General features: G+C 48.3%; 1 protein-coding gene across 1 annotated transcript in view; it reads right to left on the bottom strand.

The window, feature by feature from the left end:
• The window catches only part of VSIG10 (V-set and immunoglobulin domain containing 10), a 49,232-nt gene extending 30,559 nt beyond the window's left edge, over positions 1-18,673 (bottom strand). The window contains exon 1 of the mRNA XM_068271632.1: positions 18,391-18,673. Coding sequence (XP_068127733.1) covers positions 18,391-18,448 — 58 coding nt within the window. The 5' untranslated portion in view covers positions 18,449-18,673. The remainder of the gene's footprint in view (positions 1-18,390) is intronic.
• Between the last annotated feature and the right edge of the window lie 5,632 nt (positions 18,674-24,305).

A 24,305-nucleotide genomic window follows, 5' to 3' on the forward strand; every position in this document is an offset into this window, starting at 1 on the left:
GCTCAGCTAGACATCACACTAGTAAAACAGCTATGCACAGCACTTAATTCTTGCAGCAAGGAAGTACTTTACTATTAATATGATCTATGAATTAGAACATATTATTCATATATATTTCATATTGCAGGCAGGCACAGAACGCTTCCGGTCACAAGAGCATGACAGGGACATGTGCGCAACTGGGACGCGCATGCAGGTCGAAGCATGACTGAGCTAATGTACAACAGGCAATCCGAGTGGCCCAGAGAGATGGTGATGGAGCCCACGGCCTGAAGGGGTTGGGGGAAACCCCAGGGGTAGTACCGCTGAGGAAGGGCTCCGCCCGAATCATGTTGTGTATTCACTGAGCTCCCTGGGGGCTGTATCATTATTGCGCATTAAGTACTTGGAAGACAAGAATGGTGCACATGTTGGACGCTTGGCACTGGCTGGCTGCGTATTCACTGGTTTTTACCCAAGGCTGAATTTTTTTCCTTTATTACTTTAAGGGCCAACAGATTTTGAATACTATTAACAAATTATGTAGGGTAACTTTCATACTACAAGAAAGTGGTAAAGCTGGTCAGTGAATGGCCAAATTAGATGTGTGTGTCTGGGTTTACTACCAGAATTGTTCTCCAGTGACTTCAATCCACACCCAGAACATTTTGAATTGAACTGTTCTTGAACAGAACAGAAGCAAGTTCAGGCTGCACTAGTGCAAGATAGTAGATCAATCACTATTGCTCATTCAATTTTAAATCGAAGAGTAATTGACTGTTTGCTGGATAGAGATATACCCATATAAGATTAGGTTCAGAAACTCTCTGGAATGTTTGAATATGCACCTTAACACGAAGTATGGGGAGAAAAACAAGATAAACAGGTTCACCGAAAGACCTTGTTACGTATAGAGCTGGACTCAGTAGATTGTTTTTTTTCCTCCACAAAAAAAGTGGAATTTAAATGTGAGCTGTTGATCCATACCTCCTCCTGCTGCTGCAAAAGAAACTAAAATGCACTGGAAGGGCAACAAAGGCTGGTAGAATCCTGCTCTGAAATGTTTTGTACTACTAAGTCAATACAGAAAAAAAATGACCGGTATACATTGGACATCTACGCCACACGGCAATCACTCTTCATTTCCCACCACTATGGATAGTGCACAGTCTATAGTTCCTTCCACACTGTGCATGTGGTATTGCAATGCAACGGTGCCAAAAAGTCACACTGTGCGTTAGATGAGCGATGTGACCACTCAGTGAAACATACAAGAACATTGAAAGTATGCTTCCCAGCCACTGTAAACAAGCACATTGTCCAGTAAACACACAGAATGCTGTGCGTTACTCCAGCAGGACCACAAGATGATGCTGTCCGTAGAGATGAAAAGCAACAGATTCAGTGTGAAAGGACCCCAACTGTCACCTGAAATCTGTCAATCCATGTTCATCAATATTAGCTGATTCAGACAAATATGCACAATATCTACTCTGGCAATCAATCACCATCAGGAAATTTTAAATGCCAATTTAAAATCGGAATACTTTCAGTTTAGCTCGATATATTGCAGGAATTAAAGGCAATTTCAGCTAGCTTATTTTGTTTTTTATGTGCTTAAGCAACACAGTGTTTCTATGGCAGAAAATGGCAAGAGAATCTGTACTGCCTAGTGTGCTACTAGAGTACACAGAAGGCCTTGGTGTCTGGAGTTTGGCTCTAAGCACAACAAATATTACATCAGAATAACCCCAACTCTAGCATGTACCTGCCATGCTACCTAAAAACATACCTACCAATTACTACTGTATTGTTCCCATGCGGGAAGACAAAGGGCCGATGGAGAGGTGGGGGAGTGAGGGAGTGGCACAGTAATGGGTGCGGTAAGTAGGGAGAAAAGGTGCTTGCATATGTCGCTCAGCCAAAGCGATCTCTCCGGCAGAACGCTAGGCTGAGTGGCCATGAGGGGTGGGGGACGGCTGTACACATGCTGGACTCTCGGCAGAGGCGGTCATTATCAGCCGCCTTGGCCACGTTTCATGTAGCGTGTGAGCTTTAGGCTAAGTTAAAGGGATACTGTAGGGGGGTCGGGGGAAAATAAGTTGAACTTACCTGGGGCTTCTAACGGTCCCCTGCAGACATCCTGTGCCCATGCAGCCACTCAACGATGCTCCGGCCCCGCCTCAGGTTCACTTCTAGAATTTCAGACTTTAAAGTCTGAAAACCACTGTGCCTGCATTGCTGTGTCCTTGTTCCCGCTGATGTCACCAGGAGCGTACTGCGCAGACACAGACCATACTAGGCCTGCGTAGTATGCTCCTGGTGACATCAGCGGGATCGAGGACATGGCAACGCAGGAGCAGTGGTTTTCAGACTTTAAAGTCTGAAATTCCAGAAGTGAACGGGAGGTGGGGCCGGAGCATTGGGGAGGCACAGGATATCTGCGGGGGACCATTAGAAGGCCCGGGTAAGTTCAACTCATTTTCCCCCGACCCCCTACAGTATCCCTTTAAAGATTAGGCACAAGAAAAGGATTGATGAGGGGTCAATTTTAAGAAGTGAGGTTAGGTTTACAAATCAGGGAGGGTTTAAAATGAATAGGGGATTTTAGCGTATGCATTGTACCACACTCTTAACGTGAGATGCAACTTTTCAACACCAAAGTGAACCTATTTCTCAGGATGGGCATCGCAATGTGATCTTAGGCCCGGTTCACACTTGCGTTGGCAAACGGACCCGTGAAAAAAGCAGGGTGTCTCTGACCTCAACAACTTCAGGCCGGTGGCTCTCACTTCTGTCATCATGAAAACTTTTAAAAGCATGGTTCTGCCCCTCCTAAAACATTCCACTGAGGCACAGCTGGACCCGTTCCAGTTTCCATACAGAGCAAACAGGTCCACTGATGACGCCATAAACATCTGCCTGGAGCTCGTCAATGAACACCTTGACAAACCAAACTCCTACGCCAGGATCCTCTTACTCGACTTCAGCTCGGCGTTTAATACCATCAGCCCCTAAATACTCCAGGAGAACCTGGCTGGCCTCGGGGTCCACCCCACCCTACGCCATTGGATCACAGACTTCTTGAGCAACAGATCCCAGGTTGTCAAGCTAGACACTATCATCTCGCAACCAAGGTCCACCAATACAGGTGCCCCTCAAGGATGTGTTCTGTCCCCATTCTTATTCTCCCTATACACCAACAATTGTAGGTCCACAGAGAACTCTGTCAAAGTCATCAAATTTGCTGATGATACAACAATAGTTGGCCTCATCTCCGGAAACGACGAGCAACAATACCGCAAGCAGGTGGACAGAATCTGCCTCTGGTGCAGGGAGAATGGCCTAGTCCTTAATACCGCAAAAACAGTAGAGATGATTGTTGACTTTAGAAAACATGCTGTCACCCCACCTCCAATCCGCATCGATGGTACAGAAGTGGAAAGGGTTCCCTGCACACGCCTTCTAGGCACTACAATCTCCAAGGACCTAACTTGGAAAACCAACACGTCCTCCACTCAGAGGAAAGCCCAGCAGAGGCTATTCTTCCTACGTCAACTGAAGAAGTTCGGGATGGCCCGGGAGCTCCTGACGAGCTTCTACACTGCCACAATTGAATCTGTCCTCTGCTCCTCCATCCTCGTCTGGTACGCAGGCTCCTCCGCCAGCGATAGGCACAAACTACAGAGGGTCATAAGATCAGCAGAGAGAATCATCAGGAAATCACTCCCCTCTCTAGACCAACTCTACAACTCCAGACTTTGCTCCAGAGCTCTGAGGATCGTAAATGACCCATCTCACCCAGGCTTCCGCTTCTTCCAGCGGCTCCCCTTGGGCCGGAGATTCCGGTCCATCTACACCAAGACTGCAAGACACAGGAATAGCTTCTTTCCCTCAGCTGTAAACTCTTTAAACTCTATGAAACTCTCTAACCTGCCCCATCCAAGTAGCATTCGGTAGCACATGACTGCACTGCCGCACATCGTACACTTTACATACTTGAGCTCAAACTTGTGTCAGCGTTTATGGTTATGGTTAATTTGCTGTATCTGTACTGTTTCACTGTATTGTTTTTGTACTGTATTGTATTGTATTGTATATCTTATTCCACACCTAGCCCTGTACATGCCAAAACCAATTCCGGGTATGACCTAGTCGTGCTTGGCGAAATAAATGATTCTGATTCTGAAAACAGATCTGATCACCGGTCAATCAGATCCATTTTCCATTCCGCTGCTTCCGTTCCATTTCCCCACATCCCCCAGACCCACACCCCCAAAGTGTATTTTTCTATTTAGGACAGTCCCTTTCTTCACTAGTGTGAAGAAAAGTTCAGTTTTCTCATTGCCCCCAATGCAGCGCTTCAGTTTCCGTTCTGCAGGGCTCAGCGGTCCGAAAAAATTAGTGCTGCAGGAAACGTGCAGTCCATTCAGCGGAACCTACGGAATGGATCCGTTCAAAACGGACAAATGTGAACAGTTCCATAGGTTAACATTGGATCTGTTCGCATTCATTCTGTTAGTACAGTGTCAGTTCTGCTCCGCGAACGGACCGTTTTTTAACACAAGTGTGAACCGGGCCTAACCCTTTGTCATTAGAAAGGGGTTCATGTTAAAGATGAAGCTAGGGATCTGGAAGAACTTCACTTTAAGAGGAGGGGGGTCAAGTTTAGGTGTCAGGAAGGGATTACCCTTAACAGGGTAGTTGGGGTTAAATCTCAGTAGAGAGAATTTTATCATAGGGTTCAGTCACGGGTAGATGAACGGTGAGGAATAAATGATTAATGTGCTACTAAAATTGCATCACCTAGTCAGACCACCTCACTGATGCTCAAATGAAGACACCAAAATCAAATGTACCTTCAACAAGGCCATGGCTTTGCAGGACTCATGGTGCCACCTTATTAACCAGGACTGTGGAGTTGGTACAAGAATCATCCGACTTCAACTCCACAGTTTATGAAATCACTGACTCCTGGCTCCAGGTACCCAAAAATGCTCCACTTTCCCTGTTACAAACGAATGAAGAAGAAGAGACTTCACTGGCTGGGCCCCTTCAACATTATTTGCTACCATTAATGCTACAATTTAAAGTGAACGATCAGATTTTGACCATATTATTTAGATTGTATTGTATGTAAACAAAGAAGCTGATGGGTCGATTTGATCCTGAACAAATCCCTTATCGCTCGTTTCCTTAACCACTTCATACATAGGCTGAAGGGAACAAAGGTACGCGCTCCCATGGTGCACATGGACTTATCGTATAAGTTCTATATGCACTAAAGGTGCAGAAACAGGACATTTATAAGCATAAATATTGCAGGAAGTAAGTACTGGTCAATCGGTGTGGTGAATATTTTCATAGATATGATCGCAACTGATTTCAATAGTAAAGATTATTTAATGCTGTGGATCAATTAAATGAATTATTTTCTTTCAATCTGAATGATCTTATTGAAACCAGGGCTATGGAGTCGGAGTTGAAGAGTTGGAGCAATTTTGGGTACCTGGAGTCGGAGTCAGTTGTTTCATAAACTGAGGAGTCAGGGGTTGGAGTCAGATGATTTTTGTACTGACACTTAGGGCCATATCCTATTCAAGGTGATAAGTAGCTTGCAGATGCGAGCTACTTATCACCTTGCCATCGCGCGAGGATTACCGGCAAATCCTATTGCCCATATCCTTCGCGCGATGGCCGATCGTTAGGAAGCATTACTCAGGCGAAAGCCTGAGCGATGCTCCCTTTTACCGAGCGATGGGGAGTGAGGTTTACGTTGTGGTGCTGTCCATCAGCACCACGGCCTCACTCCCCACACATGCGTACTCGCCCGTCGAACATCGCCGACATCTTCCGCCGCAGCATCTGGGGGTCTCCTTTAATAAGGAGACCCCCAGAGCTCCCCGTCGGGTCGCTGCACACTTTAGAAGCCCCCGCGCAGCTCTGCAAAGGCTCCCCTGTCATTATATGTACCGCCGCAAAATCCGTCACGTAATTACAGTTTATCTAACACTGTAATTACTGTGCGCATAGAAGGAGCCCGGGCAAAGCATCTTTGAATCTGCAGCCGGGCTCCCCATTGGTCCACTGTCTGAGCCATTTTATTGGTTCAGACAGCAGACCAATGGGGAGCCCGGCTGCAGATTCAAAGATGCTTTGCCCGGGCTCCTTCTATGCGGACAGTAATGACAGTGTTAGATACACTGTAATTACGTGGTGGATTTTGCGGCGAGAGGCGTCGGGTGATCGGCAGCGGTACGTATAATGACAGGGGAGCCTTTGGAGAGCTGCGCGGGGGCTTCTAAACTGTGCAGCGACCCAACGGGGAGCTCTGGGGGTCTCCTTATTAAAGGAGACCCCCAGATGCTGCGGCGACGACGTGCGTTAGCTAGTTTAGACCTGCTTTTTGCAGGTCTAAGCTAACGCTCATGTCTGCCGGAGACATGATTAGGGTAATTGGATTCCGTGGTAAGAACTCGCTGGGCGATTATATCGCCCAAGTGAGTTCTTTTCCGCCTGGGGGGTCTAAAGTTTAATTAGATTAGGCGATGCCCCCATCGCCTAAGTTAAGACCTCGCCAGTGCTTAGCGCTGGCGAGTTCAGCAATAGAATATGGCCCTTAGTCTTTAAACAAACTGTGCCTGCCCTTGACACACAAATATCACAGTTCAATGGTGAGTATTCGCTACCACAAATCCATATGTAAACTTTGAACAATATTGTGACAGCGCTCCTCCTCGTATCATCTGTAATGCTGGAAAAGAAAGCTTCACATAGTGCATTACTGTCATAACACTCATGTATACTCCATGCAAGCACCCAGTGGTAAAAACAGGTGAATTATTGTGCTCCACTCCATGTGAATCCAAATCCCTTCAATATAGCAGCTCATCAGAGAAAAACCACCTCAGGATCCAGGCGGGTCAGCGTTACAGATGATACGAAGAGGAGCGCTGTCACAATATTGTTGAAAGTTTGTACTGACACTACAGCCCTGATTGAAAGTAGGATCGTTTGCTAAAATTTTGGCACCTTTTAACCTAGATTTCTTGTAAAAAAATTTTTAGCAATAAGCCCATTGTGTAATTGTCAAATGCCTTATGAAAATGTGTTTGGGGTTGTCTTTAGATACATTTTATGACATATTCCTAAATAAACCAAAATGTCATATTTTGAGGTGCCCATTACAAGAAATACCCATGGGGCCCTGTTTCTAGAGGAATCCATTGCAACTACCAGCAGTGGGACAATCTCAACGGAGACGTCAGAAGATCTACACAGAAACCTGCAAGAAAAACAAGTCTACAGAAACCACAGCTGTCTAGTAGCAAAGCATAGCAGAGATAACTTTTCTTGTTGACATAACACCAACTGTAACTAGAAAAAAGTTACAACTTATCTTGGCAATCAAAATCTGCTGCATCTGCATCTTACAAGCCTTTAGTACTGTATAATATGAAGGAATCAGGAAGCAATAAATATTTTATTAATCATTAACCCTCTGGGCGATACAATTGCATCGCCCAGGAGGGGGCGCAGCACTTTTTAATTTTTTATTTTTTTAAATCATGTAGCGAGCCCTGGGCTCGCTACATGATAGCCGCTGCGCAGCGGCATCCCCCCACCCACTCCGATCGCCTTCGGCGATCAGAGTAAGCAGGAATTCCCATTCAGAACGGGATTTCCTGCTGGGCTTCCCCGGTCGCCATGGCGACGGGGCGGGATGACGTCACCGACGTCATGACGTCAGAGGGCGTCCCGATCCACCCCTCAGCGCTGCCTGGCACTGATTGGCCAGGCTGCGCAGGGGGTCCGGGGGGGGGGGCTGCGCGGCACGGCGGGTAGCGGCGGCGATCGGAAGTTACACGCAGCTAGCTGCGTGTTACATAAAAAAAAATTATGCAAATCGGCCCACCAGGGCCTGAGAAATCCTCCTGCGCGATATACCCCGAGCTCAGCTCGGGATTATCGCCCAGGAGGTTAACAATCACATTACATGGCTATTTTGTGTGCCTATTAATATTTTTCTTATAATGTGATGAATGTAAATATTTCCTAGGTCTGAGTTAGGAGAAACAAAGTGCCATATCTTGTACGCCTTTAATCTGGGTGACAGGAGTGACAGATGAGGCATGATCTGCAGAATGCTGTCCCCATTGTGTTGATTATAAATGGGGAGAGGGTAGGGGGCAGGGGAGGACTGGGTCTGGGACCTTTTGGCCTGGGGGAAACACAAACTAGAGGCCCGTTATCATGGCAGCCCCAGCCCAAATGACATCACACACGCACCCAACGTCGTATATGCCAGTAGTCTCGTGGAGCGCCAATGCGGAAATACAGAAAGAAAACTCTAGGGACAGCGTGACAGGTAAAGTACAGGCACCGGGGGAGGGGGGGGGGGGTGGGGGAGGGGGACATAATACATGAGGGACAACGGCCGGGATTTACGTCGTGTCTATCATTCGTGGTTATCGCATGCCATGATTATCGCACCTGACAACCACATTGCCCGAAATTTCCCAACTTCTCAGATTGATACATTCAACCAATTTTCACCCAAAATTTTTATCCGATTCGATAATATCAAAACGGTTGGTTTTTGGTGTGCACTGGGCCATACTGAGCCCAGAAATGATAAATGTCAATGTCACGGAATAGCCGTGAGAAACGCAGGTAAATCTAGAGAATTCACAGTCGCTTTCCTGATCGCTCCCTGTCGGATCTGTGTAGTCAGGCAAGCGATCCGAAAATGACATTTTTGTGTTGTTTTAAATCCAGAGATCTGTTCCCCTGTGAGCCAAAGCAGTCCCCTCACCCCTCCGGAATGTCGCACGTGGCTGGACTCCCTGCAGGGCCCAGCTCATTCCCCCTACAGCAGATGTCCCCATGAAAAGGACCAGGAAACTGGCTCCACAGGGGGGCCATAGAAAGCCAGCCGATCCGGCACCGAGCATGGGCCATAAGGAAAGCATGGGTGATATGATTTCCTGTCGGCATACGAAAACCGTATGTCGCACAGCTATAAAATTCATATCGTCTTGTCCGGTAAAATCTGGCCATCGTGCTGATATGAAATTCCTTGGGATAGACCGTCCGGTTATCGAGATATGAATCTTCTCAGGAGCCTGACCCGCTGGCTTAGCCGTGTCTGATGTCATATTAATCTGTATTTTCCAACAAGTCTGAAGCTGTTACCCCCCTAAATGTAACATGTATGGTTCAGGAGTTACAGCAATTCATAAGTTTAGCTCTAAAATCTCTCAGAGGGAATGAACTGTCATTTGCTGGTAGCTCAGAGGGGGCTGGCACTGCCACACCCCCAAACCCGCTTCATCAAAAGCACAGAGCCAGCAGGCGGGCTGGAGTCCTCCACACTGAACCATCTTGCACTCATCAGATGCCAGCTTGAGGATATGCTGGCATCCACCTGGTCTGAACTCTGAACTCTGGACTTTGAAACCAAGGACTTTATGATTTTTCCCACAATAAGGACATCTTTCCAGGAACTAAGTATTTTTCTCCCTTCTTTTATTTTTCATACTGGCTATTACTGTTTTAATAATTGTTGATTTTCATAATTGTCTGTATATATTAATTATTTATATTGCGTGAATAAACGACTTTCCCCAAGTCATTCACTGTTTCGCTACCCTGCTTATCAGCACACACAGAAATGATCTCGGGTCTCTGAAGATACGCTACTGTTTGTTTGTTGTTGGCTAGACAGAATATCGTGTGTTTAACCGTTTTATTCGCAGGATTAGTCAGTCAGTTAGTGGGCCCCACGGTCCCATAGTAACCGCGGTGGTGGCAGTTTACTCTGAACCAGTAGGTGACGTTGTAATTACCCGTGTCTCACAGGCTCCCTTCTGAGTTGTCTGCGGCTAATTCTTAACGGTTCCTGCGCATTGACTGCGACCAGAGTTCGCACGATCTGTGCGCTGGCACCGTTTAGAAGGCTAAGTGCGGTCAGCCACTAGGGCTCCTGTGACAGTGTTAGGCAGCGGGTGGGATCTGTGTTGTGCTGAAAGTATCTGCGATAGCGCTAGCGCTATCGAGAAACGAACTAATTCGTTGGTGTAGCTGGAAGGCAATATATTTTTTATATATACAGAGAGACTGTGTAGCCAGTACCCCTTCCCCAAAGTTTTATTTTATTTGGCATGGAAATGTCCGGGAACTACCAGAACATGTGCCTAGCAGACCTGGAAAATCTTTGCGAAGAGAGGGGCATTGGCATCCTCCGCAAGACGAAACGGGACCTGATAGCAGACTTGTCCAGATGGGATGCCCAGCAACTGCGGGAGCCGGGAGTGTCCGCTGAGGTGGATACCAGCCCATCTGACAATCAAGGGGAACCAGAGGCTGAAGATCTTAGGCGTACAGAGGTTGAGCATCCTGCGGGCCCTGTTGCAACAGTTACGCCAGAGACTGTCAGTATGGACCCCAACCCCAGAGTTTCTGACAGTACTCACCCGGAACTGGCCAGTACTGGACTGTCCATGGGTGCTGACCCGGTAATGCAGCAGGCATTACAAAAGCTGATGGAGACTGACCTGGAAAAGTACATGCAGTACATGGAAGCACGAGAGGAACGGGAGCGCCAATCTGCAGAACGCAAGGCTGCTGCTGCTGCTGCAGAACGCCACGCGGAGAGGGATGCCGCAGAGGCGCGGGAGAGACGACAGCATGAGCTCAACATGGCAAAGGTTCAACAGGCCAGCCGGAGTTCACCGCCCAGCCTCCCTGCTGAAGGAGCTGCAGCACCCGTAAGTGCAAAATTTAAATTTGCTAATATCGAGAAAGACACAGACATTGACTTGTTTTTGCGATCTTTCGAAAAAGCATGCCGTCAGTATCGTCTGTCCCAAGACCAGTGGGCCAGACATCTGACACCTTTGCTGCGCTACAAAGCGCTTGATGCCTTCGCAGAATTGCCTGCGGAGAAGGATAATGATTATGCTGCTATAAAAGACGCTATCATTACGAAGTACCAGCTGACGCCAGAAGCCTATCGGAAAAAGTTCAGGGCCTGGCAGAAAAAGTCTTCTGATTCGTACCGAGATGTGGCCAGCAGCTTGCTCACCACACTACGGCAGTGGACTCTAGGCCTCACCAAAGGGTCTTATGGCGTCCTGGAGGACTTGATAGTCCTCGAACAATTTCTGAACATTTGCCCTGCTGATGTACGCCAGTTTGTGCTAGAACGCAGGCCGGCTTCAGCCACTGTCGCTGCAGACCTTGCTGAGACTTTTGCAACTACCCGGGTGGCTGATACACGCAGAACTGTCCCATCCAGCTGGAGAGGAGGTCAGCCCAATACCTCGGCAGACCCTCCTGCCCCTGTGAGCCGTCCGCCACAGAGGCCACCCAGCGCAGCTGCTGCACCCAGGCCTGCAGCGCCTGGAGAGGTCACCTGTCACTACTGCCGCCAGCCCGGACACATGAAATTCGACTGTCCGGAGCGGAGACAGACACCACCAGCACCTGGATCATCTGCATCACCTGCACCTCACCCACAGCAGAGGCCACCCGCCAGCGAACCACAGCCTGGATCATCCGATTTTGTCCTGTTTGCCCGCGGAAAGGAAATCCGCGACCGAACCGACCAGCAGCAACTTGTTAGAGTGAACGGCAAAGTTGTCACCGGATTTCGAGACACCGGAGCTGACATCACGTTAGTTCACTCACATCTTGTGCCAAAGGAGAGCATCAGCTCCAGCCGATCCCTTGCCCTTACTGGAGTAGAGGGCACCCTTTTCCACATAGCCCACGCAAGAGTGAAGCTGGATTGGGGAGTGGGAGGGGTCCACGAAAGGGTTGTTGGGGTTATGAAGGATCTCCCAGTCCCTGTGTTGCTAGGGACTGATTTGGGCAAGCTTGTGTCCTACTATGAACCTGCCACGACCGCCTTGTCGCTCACGGAAGGAGACGGACTCTCCACCCACCACCAGGTACTTTATACACTTGGGGGAGCACCAGGGGGAGGCGGGTTGAATGTGCCCAGTTCAAGGGTACCAGGTTCAATAGTGCCTGCTTCAAAGGCACCTGAGTTTGATGTACAGACTGTCTGCTGTGATGATGCTGTAACTGTACCTGAGTTTACTGTACAACCTGTCTGTAATGGAAAAATGTCTATACCTGTCAATGTCATTACTGCATGCAATGATGACTTGAGTAATGTCCGTCTGTGCCATTCTGACAGTGTACCTGTGCTAGCAGTACCGTGCAGCTGCACTGCTCAGAACCCGAGCTCAGAACAGGTGGAGGGGGTTCCGGCCTCCTCCCCCTCCTCTGACCGCAGGGATGAGACCTTTCCGCCGCTGCCCTCGTGTGACATGAGCCAGTTGGCTGAAACTGAAAGCGCCGTATTCTCAGCCGCACTACAAAGTGACCCAAGCCTGGAAGTGCTCAGGCAGCAAGCCGCTGAGCCCCTCGCAGACGGGGCCGCTTTCAAGGTGTACTGGGAAGGTGGGAGACTGTACAGTGAGTCTGTACAGCCCCCTGCAGGTAGATCCCACGCGAATACCAAATGGCTTGTGGTCCCGAGTGCGTTCAGGGGACATGTGATGAAATCCGCACATGGTAATCCTCTGACAGGGCACTCAGGGGTCCGCAAGACACTTGCCGGTATTCGGAAACAGTTTTATTGGCCCCGGATGAACAGGGATGTAGCAAACTACTGCGGAGCATGTGCCGTCTGTCAGGAGCTGGGAAGGTCCAGGGATTCCCGCGGGGTTCCCTTAGGTCCACAGCCACTTAGCAGGGGAACCCTGCGTGGGCTGGCTGTTGACCTAACCAACCCACTGCCCGTTGTCAGCAGTCCCGGCAGACACCACGTCCGACTGCAGTGGCGCAAACGCCCTGTCCAGAACGGTCCATGTCGGGTCAACCCTGAGGGTAGCAGACCGCGACCGGTCCAGGGGAACCGAGCCACAGGCTCCAATAGGTTTCCCTGCCGCACCGGCAACCCGAGACCCGTCAGCCAGGTTGGCCGACACCGGAACGCTGATGGGCTGTCCTGGTGTCAGGGGGAACTAGGCCCAACAGCGCCAATGGCTGCTACGACGGATGTCTTGCTGACAACCCTCTACACAGCGTCAGGAAAGGGAGGTGTCACGGAATAGCCGTGAGAAACGCAGGTAAATCTAGAGAATTCACAGTCGCTTTCCTGATCGCTCCCTGTCGGATCTGTGTAGTCAGGCAAGCGATCCGAAAATGACATTTTTGTGTTGTTTTAAATCCAGAGATCTGTTCCCCTGTGAGCCAAAGCAGTCCCCTCACCCCTCCGGAATGTCGCACGTGGCTGGACTCCCTGCAGGGCCCAGCTCATTCCCCCTACAGCAGATGTCCCCATGAAAAGGACCAGGAAACTGGCTCCACAGGGGGGCCATAGAAAGCCAGCCGATCCGGCACCGAGCATGGGCCATAAGGAAAGCATGGGTGATATGATTTCCTGTCGGCATACGAAAACCGTATGTCGCACAGCTATAAAATTCATATCGTCTTGTCCGGTAAAATCTGGCCATCGTGCTGATATGAAATTCCTTGGGATAGACCGTCCGGTTATCGAGATATGAATCTTCTCAGGAGCCTGACCCGCTGGCTTAGCCGTGTCTGATGTCATATTAATCTGTATTTTCCAACAAGTCTGAAGCTGTTACCCCCCTAAATGTAACATGTATGGTTCAGGAGTTACAGCAATTCATAAGTTTAGCTCTAAAATCTCTCAGAGGGAATGAACTGTCATTTGCTGGTAGCTCAGAGGGGGCTGGCACTGCCACACCCCCAAACCCGCTTCATCAAAAGCACAGAGCCAGCAGGCGGGCTGGAGTCCTCCACACTGAACCATCTTGCACTCATCAGATGCCAGCTTGAGGATATGCTGGCATCCACCTGGTCTGAACTCTGAACTCTGGACTTTGAAACCAAGGACTTTATGATTTTTCCCACAATAAGGACATCTTTCCAGGAACTAAGTATTTTTCTCCCTTCTTTTATTTTTCATACTGGCTATTACTGTTTTAATAATTGTTGATTTTCATAATTGTCTGTATATATTAATTATTTATATTGCGTGAATAAACGACTTTCCCCAAGTCATTCACTGTTTCGCTACCCTGCTTATCAGCACACACAGAAATGATCTCGGGTCTCTGAAGATACGCTACTGTTTGTTTGTTGTTGGCTAGACAGAATATCGTGTGTTTAACCGTTTTATTCGCAGGATTAGTCAGTCAGTTAGTGGGCCCCACGGTCCCATAGTAACCGCGGTGGTGGCAGTTTACTCTGAACCAGTAGGTGACGTTGTAATTACCCGTGTCTCACAGGCTCCCTTCTGAGTTGTCTGCGGCTAATTCTTAACGGTTCCTGCGCATTGACTGCGACCAGAGTTCGCACGATCTGTGCGCTGGCACCGTTTAGAAGGCTAAGTGCGGTCAGCCACTAGGGCTCCTGTGACAGTCAATCTCAGCAGCACAGCAGGGAACAAGGAATCCCCTCCGAGGACAAGATCCCACTAGTTCCACGGGCGTCACCCTACTTTATCTCTCCTTGATAAAGTGGGGTGATACCCGTGGAACTAGTGGGATCTTGTCCTCGGAGGGGATTCCTTGTTCCCTGCTGTGCTGCTGAGATTGACCTTTATCATTTCTGGGCTAAGTATCTTCTATTTTTTGTACTACTCCACTTTATACTCTCTTTTTCCTATGGGCTGCACCTTTGCCTCAATTTTCCACCAGGCATCCTCTTATCACTATTAATACTGATTATCTGGATAGCAATTGTGCACTTTATTTTCATATATGTGATATTTATTCATGTGTTTTTTCTTTAAGATTTTATTGCACAGGTGTTTTATTGGCTTTGCATCACACTATGTTGTATACTGAACCCTTGTTCTCCCCCTGTTGGGTTCAATATTGAGCCCACTGTGGGGTGTTATGTCTGACAGCAGCATTGGGTCATTATACAATATATTGCATTTAGAGTGATTGTTTCACATGCAGTAGGGATCATGTTGGAACATTTATTTGTTTGTTTTTTAAATGGTTTTATTCTTTATTGAATCATCAATATTGTGATTATTATTATACCTAACGTTGAATAAAGATTTTTGTTATATTTTTCCTAAATTTGCTGTGGGAGGTGCTTTTCTTTAAGGGCTTTCTTCCTCTACCATATAATCACTTTACCCTCCTGAGCGATACTCCCGAGCTGAGCTCGGGGTATGTCGCGCAGGAGGAGTTCTCAGGCCCTGGTGGGCCGATTTGCATAATTTTTTTTTGTTACACGCAGCTAGCACTTTGCTAGCTGCGTGTAACTTCCAATCGCCGCCGCTCGCCGCCGATCCGCCGCTACCCGCCGTGCCGCGCAGCCCCCCCCCCTCCCCGACCCCTTGCGCAGCCTGGCCAATCAGTGCCAGGCAGCGTTGAGGGGTGGATCGGAACTCCCTCTGACGTCACGACGTCCATGACGTCGGTGACGTCATCCCGCCCCGTCGCCATGGCGACCGGGGAAGCCCAGCAGGAAATCCCGTTCTGAACGGGATTTCCTGCTTACTCTGATCGCCGAAGGCGATCGGAGTGGGTGGGGGGATGCCGCTGCGCTGCGGCTATCATGTAGCGAGCCCTGGGCTCGCTACATGATTTAAAAGATAAAACATTTAAAAAAAATAGTGCTGCGCCACCTCCTGGGCGATATAATTGTATCGCCCAGAGGGTTAATTCCCCAAGGCTCATCCCTCCACACACACACACACACTTATGTCCTCCCCTTTGCCACCATCTCTACTAATCCCTCAAATATGCCCCTCCTCCACCTCGGATATCCCTCCCCCTTAACCAGACACATCCTTAGTGACCTCCCTCCTGGCACCATGATCCCTGCCTCATTAATGCTTATTTCCAAAGTTTTGCTACCCCTCCTTCCATCACTGTTTTCACCACCCCAACATCCATGCCTTGCTTACCTGCTTTTTATTGGTGGTCAGTGGCAGTGCATCCCTGCCTGCTCATGATGACCCACTTTACTATATGAAACTCTATAGGCCACACCCATACTCAGTACTGACACGTGGAAAAGTCATTATGATTCAATCATAGTGAAAGAATCTGCCTGTAACAATTGCATTATGGCCAGCTTTAGATTATGGTTTCTAATAACAAGATTAGAGAGAGGAGAGATAAGGCAAAGCAGGTGGTTTTGGTGCACTGCTCTCAGCACCACTTACCCAAACCAGGAGCCCCATAGCAGCAATAATAAGCTGTGCGGGGCGCGTAAGGGTAATTTGGGGCTCAGGGGATCGCTGTACCCCAAATAACACCTCCCTCTGAGTTGCAACGACTCAGGGGGGAATAATATTTAACACCACCAGGTGGAGTTTAGTGGCAGCAGGAAGAGCTGTCATTCTGTGCTCCTGGCGCCCAACTCACCCGCAACATACAAATACTAAGGGCTCAGACACACTACAAGCACTGTTATGAGCACCTTTTAGCCATCAGAACTTTCCGAGAGCTTTTTAAAAAGAGCTCCCATTGACTTACATTAAAATCATGGTAAAATTGCGATTGCGGTAAAATCGCTCAGAAAAGCGCTTATAGTGTGTCTGCGCTCTTATGCAGAGAAGGGGAGAAACAGCGAGAGGAGAAATGCTGAAAGTGATGGAAGAAGATAGTTAAAGGGAAGGTTCAAGGACTATTGAAAAAAAAATAAAAATCCAAATCCACTTACCTGGGGCTTCCTCCAGCCCGTGGCAGGCAGGAGGTGCCCTCGGCGCCGCTCCGCAGGCTCCCGGTGGTCTCCGGTGGCGCGCCCGACCTGGCCAGGCCGGCTGCCAGGTCGGGGTTCTTCTGTGCTCCAATCTGCGTGTCACTGGTGCGCGCTGACGTCATCGGACGTCCTCCGGGCTGTACTGCGCAGGCGCAGTAGTTCCAATGACGTGAGCGCGCACCAGTGAGACGCAGATTGGAGCGCAGAAGAAGCCCAACCTGGCAGCCGGCCTGGCCAGGTCAGGCGCGCCACCGGAGACCACCGGGAGCCTGCGGAGCGGCGCCGAGGGTACCTCCTGCCTGCCACCAGCTGAAGGAAGCCCCGGGTAAGTGGATTTAGATTTTTATTTTTTTTCGATAGTCCCCGAACCTTCCCTTTAAGTGACAAGACAATATGCTCTGTACAGCGCCGCGGAAGATGGCGGCGCTATATAAATACTAAATAATAATAATCATAATTTGCCTCATCAGGATTGCACTTTTATTTAGCTTTCCTGTATGACAAGAAGACACAGCCAGCTCTAGGGAGGGGAAGAGGGAAACAAAGGTGAATGAGGGAGGGCTGGTGCACACCAAGGGCTTGATTCACAAAGCGGTGCAAACTGTTTAGCATGGGTGTGCTAAACAGTTAGCACGTGAAGTGTTGTTCGCGGACTTTTGTGCGCACAAAGTGCCGCAATTTGCGCGATCACGACACTTTGCGCGCGCAAAAGTCCGCGAACGGCACTTCACGTGCTAACTGTTTAGCACACCTGTGCTAAACAGTTACCACCGCTTTGTGAATCAAGACCCAAGAGTGATTCTGAGTGTTTGTCACATCAACAGTGATTTGAAAAGCGCTTGGCTAATGTTACCCTATGACAGTGCTCTCACAGCAGCGTTGTGATTTTTTAAAAATCGCAAACACACAGCATGTAGCATTTTTTGGAGCGATTCATTAAAAAAATCGATCTGAAAATCGTTTCACTAAATCACACTCGCAAATTGCTAGCGATTGCTATTGTGATTTTGGCGTGCACTAGCCCAGAGAGAGGAGTGGAGAAATTGAGAATAGCCTGAGATGGAGCAGAGAGCTTATCTGTATTGCATTCCCACATCACACAGAGGCTACTAGTAATAGGACTCCTGTCCCTTCCAGTCTCTCACACAAGTCAGAAAGCAGCCCTCCTGGAGTCTAGGGACTGTCAAAAACTTTTCAACTTGTTTAACACCTTAATTCACACATGCATTATAACAATGGGGAGAGACCAGACAGATGTTCGCCCAGCACAGACCCTCCAGGCAAGCTCTGCATCATGCTGTGTATATTTACAAGCTTGTCTGCCCTCTAATTGCACTTTTATCAGCTAGCCTAGTGTTTCAGGGTGCCTTACAACAAACCTGAATACACCAGACACTGGACCAGCCCTAAATCACTGAATGAAAGGCGGCCTGGGGGGAGATTGCCCCCCTTCCCTCCTGGCCAGTCAGAGCCTGGTAGGGGGACAGGTCTGACAGGTCCAGCACAGAGCAGACACACTGATCTGATCACACTTCCGGACATGGCTCTGCCAAGGCTATATTAGGTACTGATCCTGCCTGTCACTAGCAGCCCCTGTGCGGGGATGAAAGTGCTGGAAGCAAGTGGAGGGGGGACTCTTACCTTCGGATAGACTCCTGAGCATGACAGAGACGAGCAGCAGCAGTGCCCCGGGCCCCATCTAGACTCGCTTTCTCTTTCTCACCGCTGAAAGAGGAACGCCAAGTTCAGCAGGGAAGGCTTGCCATCCCCTCCTGGGTGATCAGTGCCTGGCACACGCAGGGGGATTGGGCATAGGGTGGGCACTGGGGGGGCAGCTCAGCTCCCACTCGCTGCTGATAATCTTCCTTGTCGTCCACACGCTGCTTTCAATTGGATGTGACAAACCAACTATTAGTTCTTCCGGCTTTCCTAGCAGAACAACAGACAGCCAGACAAGCTCCTCCCCGTGTGCCCAGGTAAGGGAAGTCACTCACCAGCATCTGTAGGCTGCAGGACTGGCTGGGGTACCTGGACACCAGCTGCACACAGGCACACTGCAAATGCACAATCCTATCACAAGCTTCCCATGTAGGAGCACTTTATGCTGGACTCAGTAACGATTGTTTGTTTAATCAACATTAATCAACTCTGGAAGGGAAGGCTGTAATGTATAAGCTGGACACGCTTGTTTTATTAGAATGATAGAATATATTTGGTCTCAAACTTTTTAGATACAAGGGGCAATAATGGCTGGATATGGGAACATTGGGATTATGCCTGGTACACACCATGCAATTTATGTCAGATAGACAAGTTGAATCGATTATTTTCAACAGGTCCGATCTGATTTCCGGTCATTTTTCTGATTGACTATTTATAGAAGTGATCAGAAAACTGATCATAATTATGACCGAAAATAATTGATTTGGCTCATCCGGGGGCAGACTGGGCAGGGGGGCAATCTCCCCCCAGGCCACCATTCATTCAGTGATTTAGGGCTGGTCCAGTGTCTGGTGTCTTCAGGTTTGTTGTTGTTATGGCCCATACTCACGGGCTACAATTGTCGCTGCAACACGCGGCGCGCGTGTGTTGCGGCGACAGGTCGCCCGTGAGTATGCGGCGTTGCACGGGCGTGCACCCCGAACTGTCGCTCGTCGCTGATGTCACCAGGCGTGAGTACGCGGACTAGCGACAGCAACAAGATAGGAATACATTGGGCTTCCGGCGGGGGGAGGAGCGACAGCTTTCGCCGCATCAGTTGCCAGGTCCCTCCGCCGTGTGTATGCGGAGGGACCTGGCGACGAGCTGTCGCCGGCCTGTCGCTCACACGCTCACGTGTGATGGCGACAGGCCAAAAAAGTTGCCTGTGAGTATGGGCCATAAGGAAATGTGACTAGGCTAGCTGATAAAAGTGCAATTAGAGGGCAGGCAAGCTTGTAAATATACACAGCATGATGCAGAGCTTGCCTGGAGGGTCCGTAGGCAAACATCTGTCTTGTCTCTCCCCATTGTTATAATGACTGCATGTGTGGATAAGGCATTAAAGGGATACTGTAGGGGGGTCGGGGGAAAATGAGTTGAACTTACCCAGGGCTTCTAATGGTCCCCCGCAGACATCCTGTGCCCGCGCAGCCACTCACCGATGCTCCGGCCCCGCCTCCGGTTCACTTCTGGAATTTCTGACTTTAAAGTCAGAAAACCACTGCGCCTGCGTTGCCGTGTCCTCGATCCCGCTGATGTCATCAAGAGCGCACAGCGCAGGCCCAGTATGGTCTGTGTCTGCGCAGTACACTCCTGGTGACATCAGCGGGAGCGAGGACACGGCAACGCAGGCGCAGTGGTTTTCAGACTTTAAAGTCAGAAATTCCAGAAGTGAACCAGAGGTGGGGCCGGAGCATTGGGGAGTGGCTGCGCCAACACAGGATGTCTGCGGGGGACCATTAGAAGCCCCGGGTAAGTTCAACTAATTTTCCCCTGACCCCCCTACAGTATCCCTTTAAAGAAGTTGAAAATTTTTTGACAGTCCCTAGACTCCAGGGGGCTGCTTTCTGACTTGCGTGAGAGACTGGCAGGGACAGGAGTCCTATTACAGGCAAGTAGCCTCTGTGTGATGTGGGACTGCAATACAGATAAGCTCTGTGCTCCATCTCAGGCTATTCTCAATTTCTCTTCACTCCTCTCTCTGAGTGTGATTTAGTGAAACAATTTTCAGAGCGATTTTTGAATGAATCGCTCCAAAAAATGCTACTTGCAGCGTGTTTTCGATTTTGAACAAATCACAACTCTGCTGTGTGAGCATTGTCATAAGGTAACATAAGCCAAGCGCTTTTCAAATCACTGTCGATTTGAAAAACACTCAGAAGCACTCTTGGTGTGCACCAGCCCTCCCTCATTCACCTTTGTTTCCCTCTTCCCCTCCCTAGAGCTGGCTGTGTCTTCTTGTCATACAGGAAAGCTAAATAAAAGTGCAATCATGGTGAGGCAAATTATAATTATTATTATTTAGTATTTATATAGCGCCGCCATCTTCTGCAGCGCTGTACAGAGCATCTTGTCTTGTCACTTAACTATCTTCTTCCATCTCTTTCAGTATTTCTCTTCTCACTGTTTCTCCCCTTCTCTGCATAAGAGCGCAGACACACTATAAGCGCTTTTCTGAGCGATTTTACCGCAATCGCGATTTCACCATGATTTTAATCTAAGTCAATGGGAGCCCTTTTTAAAAAGCTCTCAGAATGTTCTAAAAGCTGCTCATAAAAGTGATTGTAGTGTGTCTGAGCCCTTAGTATTTGTATGCTGCGCCAGAAGCACAAAATTACAGCTCTTCCTGCTGCCACTAAACTCCCTGGTGGTGTTAAGCCATTTCTAAAGCTTTGGGACTCCAGCGAACCACAGTGAGAGCCATTATCCACAAATGGCAAAAACATGGAACAGTGATGAACCTTCCCAGGAGTGGCCGGCAGACCAAAATTACCCCAAGAGCGCAGAGAAAACTCATCCGAGAGGCCACAAAAGACCACAGGACAACATCTAAAGAACTGCAGGCCTCACTTGCCTCAATTAAGGTCAGTGTTCACGACTCCACCATAAGAAAGAGACTGGGCAAAAACGGCCTGCATGGCAGATATCCAAGGCACAAACCACTTTTAAGCAAAAAGAACATTAGGGCTCGTCTCAATTTTGCTTAAAAACATCTCAATGATTGCCAAGACTTTTGGGAAAATACCTTGTGGACCGACGAGACAAAAGTTGAACTTTTTGGAAGGTGCGTGTCCCGTTACATTTGGCGTAGAAGTAACATAGCATTTCAGCAAAAGAACATCATACCAACAGAAAATTATGGTGGTGGTAGTGTGATGGTCTGGGGTTGTTTTACTGCTTCAGGACCTGGAAGGCTTGCTGTGATAGATGGAACCATGAATTCTACTGTCTACCAAAAAATCCTGAAGGAGAGTGTCTGGCCATCTGTTCATCAACTCAAGCTGAAGTGATCTTGGGTGCTGCAGCAGGACAATGAACCCAAAACACACCAGAAAATCCACCTCTGAATGGCTGAAGAAAAACAAAATGAAGACTTTGGAGTGGCCTAGTCAAAGTCCTGACCTGAATCCTATTGAGATGTTGTGGCATGACCTTAAAAAGGCGGTACATGCTAGAAAACCCTCAAATCAAGCTGAATTACAACAATTCTGCAAAGATAAGTGGGCCAAAATTCCTCCAGAGCGCTGTAAAAGACTCGTTGCAAGTTATCGCAAACGCTTGATTGCAGTTATTGCTGCTAAGGGTGGCCCAACCAGTTATTAGGTTCAGGGGGCAAATTCTTTTTCACACAGGGCCATGTAGGTTTGGAGTTTTTTTTCTCACTAAATAATAAAAACCATCATTTAAAACTGCATGTTGTGTTCAATTATGTTATCTTTGACTAACAGGTAACGGTTTTTGATGAGCAGAAACATTTAAATGGGGGCAAATAGTTTTTCACACCACTGAAACAGCTGCAGACTGCAGTGAGCAAACAGTGTATATATATATATATATATATATATATATATATATATATATATATATATATATATATATATATGAAACAGCTGCAGACTGCAGTGAGAAAACAGTTGTTCCATAATAATGTTCACACACATTACCCAGCCACAACTCTCATACATGTGATGTGCCAGGAAGTGATAAAAAAAAGTATACCTCTAAGTTGGTTAAAAATTATATAAATATATAGGTGTCTGATAAAAAATAATAAAAGAGTTGCCACTTATGTGACCCAGCATTGCAGAGTAGATTGTGTGTCAGACTCAGTTTTCAGATAGTATGAGCTTATCACAGAGTTCCTGAAGCAGATAAATCAGATCAGTGGCGTAGCTAGGGTATCGGTGCGGATAATTTAACCGACCCCGACCCCCCCCCCCCCCCCCCCCCGGAAAAAAAGTGAAGGGCGCCGCAGCAAAAAAATGGGTGTGGTTATGACATCACTTGGGTGGGGCTAACTGTAATGTAACAGTAAGGCAGTGGGCTAATGTAGGTAGCCAGAATAGTTGCCCCCAGCATAGGTTAGATAGGTAGGTGCCCCCAGTATAGGTTAGTTAGGTAAGTGCCTCCAATATAGGTAGCCAGTATAGTTGCCACCAGTATAGGCTAGCTAGGTAGGTAGGTAGGTGCTCCCAATACAGGTTAGATAGGTAGGTGCCCCCAATACAGGTTAGATAGGTAGGTGCCCCAGTATAGATTACATAGGTAGCTGCCTCCAGTATAGGTTAGATTGGTAGGTGCCTCCAGTATAGGTTAGATAGGTAGCTGCCCCCCAGTATAGGTTAGATAGGTAGGTTCCCCCCAGTATAGGTTAGATTAGGTAGGTGCCCCCAGTATAGGTTAGATAGGTAGCTGCCCCCCAGTATAGGTTAGATTAGGTAGGTGCCCCCACTTTTTAGATAGGTAGCTGCCCCCCCCAGTATAAGTTAGATAGGTAACTGCCCCTCAGTATTAAGTATTCCTATGGGCTGCTCCTCTGCCTCAATTTTCCACCAGGCATCCTATCATCTTATCACTATTAATACTGTTTATCTGGATAGCAATTTTGCACTTTATTTTTATTTTCATATATGTGATATTTATTCAGGTGTTTTTTCTTTAAGATTTTATTGCACAGGTGTTGTTTTATTGGCTTTGCATCACACTAGGTTGTATACTGAACCCTTGTTCTCCCCCTGTTGGGTTCAATATTGAGCCCACTGTGGGGTGTTATGTCTGACAGCAGCATTGTGTCATTATACAATATATTGCATTTAGTGTGATTGTTTCACATGCAGTAGGGATCATGTTGGAACATTTATTTGTTAGTTTTTTAAATGGTTTTATTCTTTATTGAATCATCAATATTGTGATTATTATTATACCTAACGTTGAATAAAGATTTTTGTAATATTTTTCCTAAATTTGCTGTGGGAATTGCTTTTCTTTAAAGAGAATCTGTAACGTCAAAACGTCCCCTGGGGGGTACTCACCTTGGGCGGGGGAAGCCTCAGGATCCTAATGAGGCTTCCCACGCCGTCCTCCGTCCCTCAGGGGTCTCGCTGCAGCCCTCCGTACAGCGGTGACGTCAATATTTACCTTCCTGGCTCCTGCGCAGGCGCTCTGACGGCTGTTGGCTCCGAAGTAGGCGGAAATACCCGATCGCCGTCGGGACTGCTCTACTGCACAGGCGCAAGTCTCCGGCGCCTGCGTAGTAGAGCAGACCCAACTGAGATTGGGTATTTCCATCTACTTCGGAGCCAAAAGCAGCCACAGCGCCCCCGCTGGAGCCAGCAAAGGTAAATATTGAATTGACAGTCGGGTCTGTCGCCGGCTGTTCGGAGGGCTGCAGCGAGACCCTCATGGGACAGAGGACGGCGTGGGAAGCCTCATTAGGATCCGGAGGCTTCCCCCACCTGAGGTGAGTACCCCCCAGGGGATATTTTTGATGTTACAGTGTCTCTTTAAGGGCTTTCTTCCTCTTTGAGCCCTAGCACACACGGTTATTTGATTGAGGTGTTGCAGACAATTTTCAG

Source organism: Hyperolius riggenbachi, chromosome 1 (genome assembly GCF_040937935.1).
Source record: "Hyperolius riggenbachi isolate aHypRig1 chromosome 1, aHypRig1.pri, whole genome shotgun sequence".
Classification (NCBI taxonomy): Eukaryota; Metazoa; Chordata; class Amphibia; order Anura; family Hyperoliidae; genus Hyperolius; species Hyperolius riggenbachi.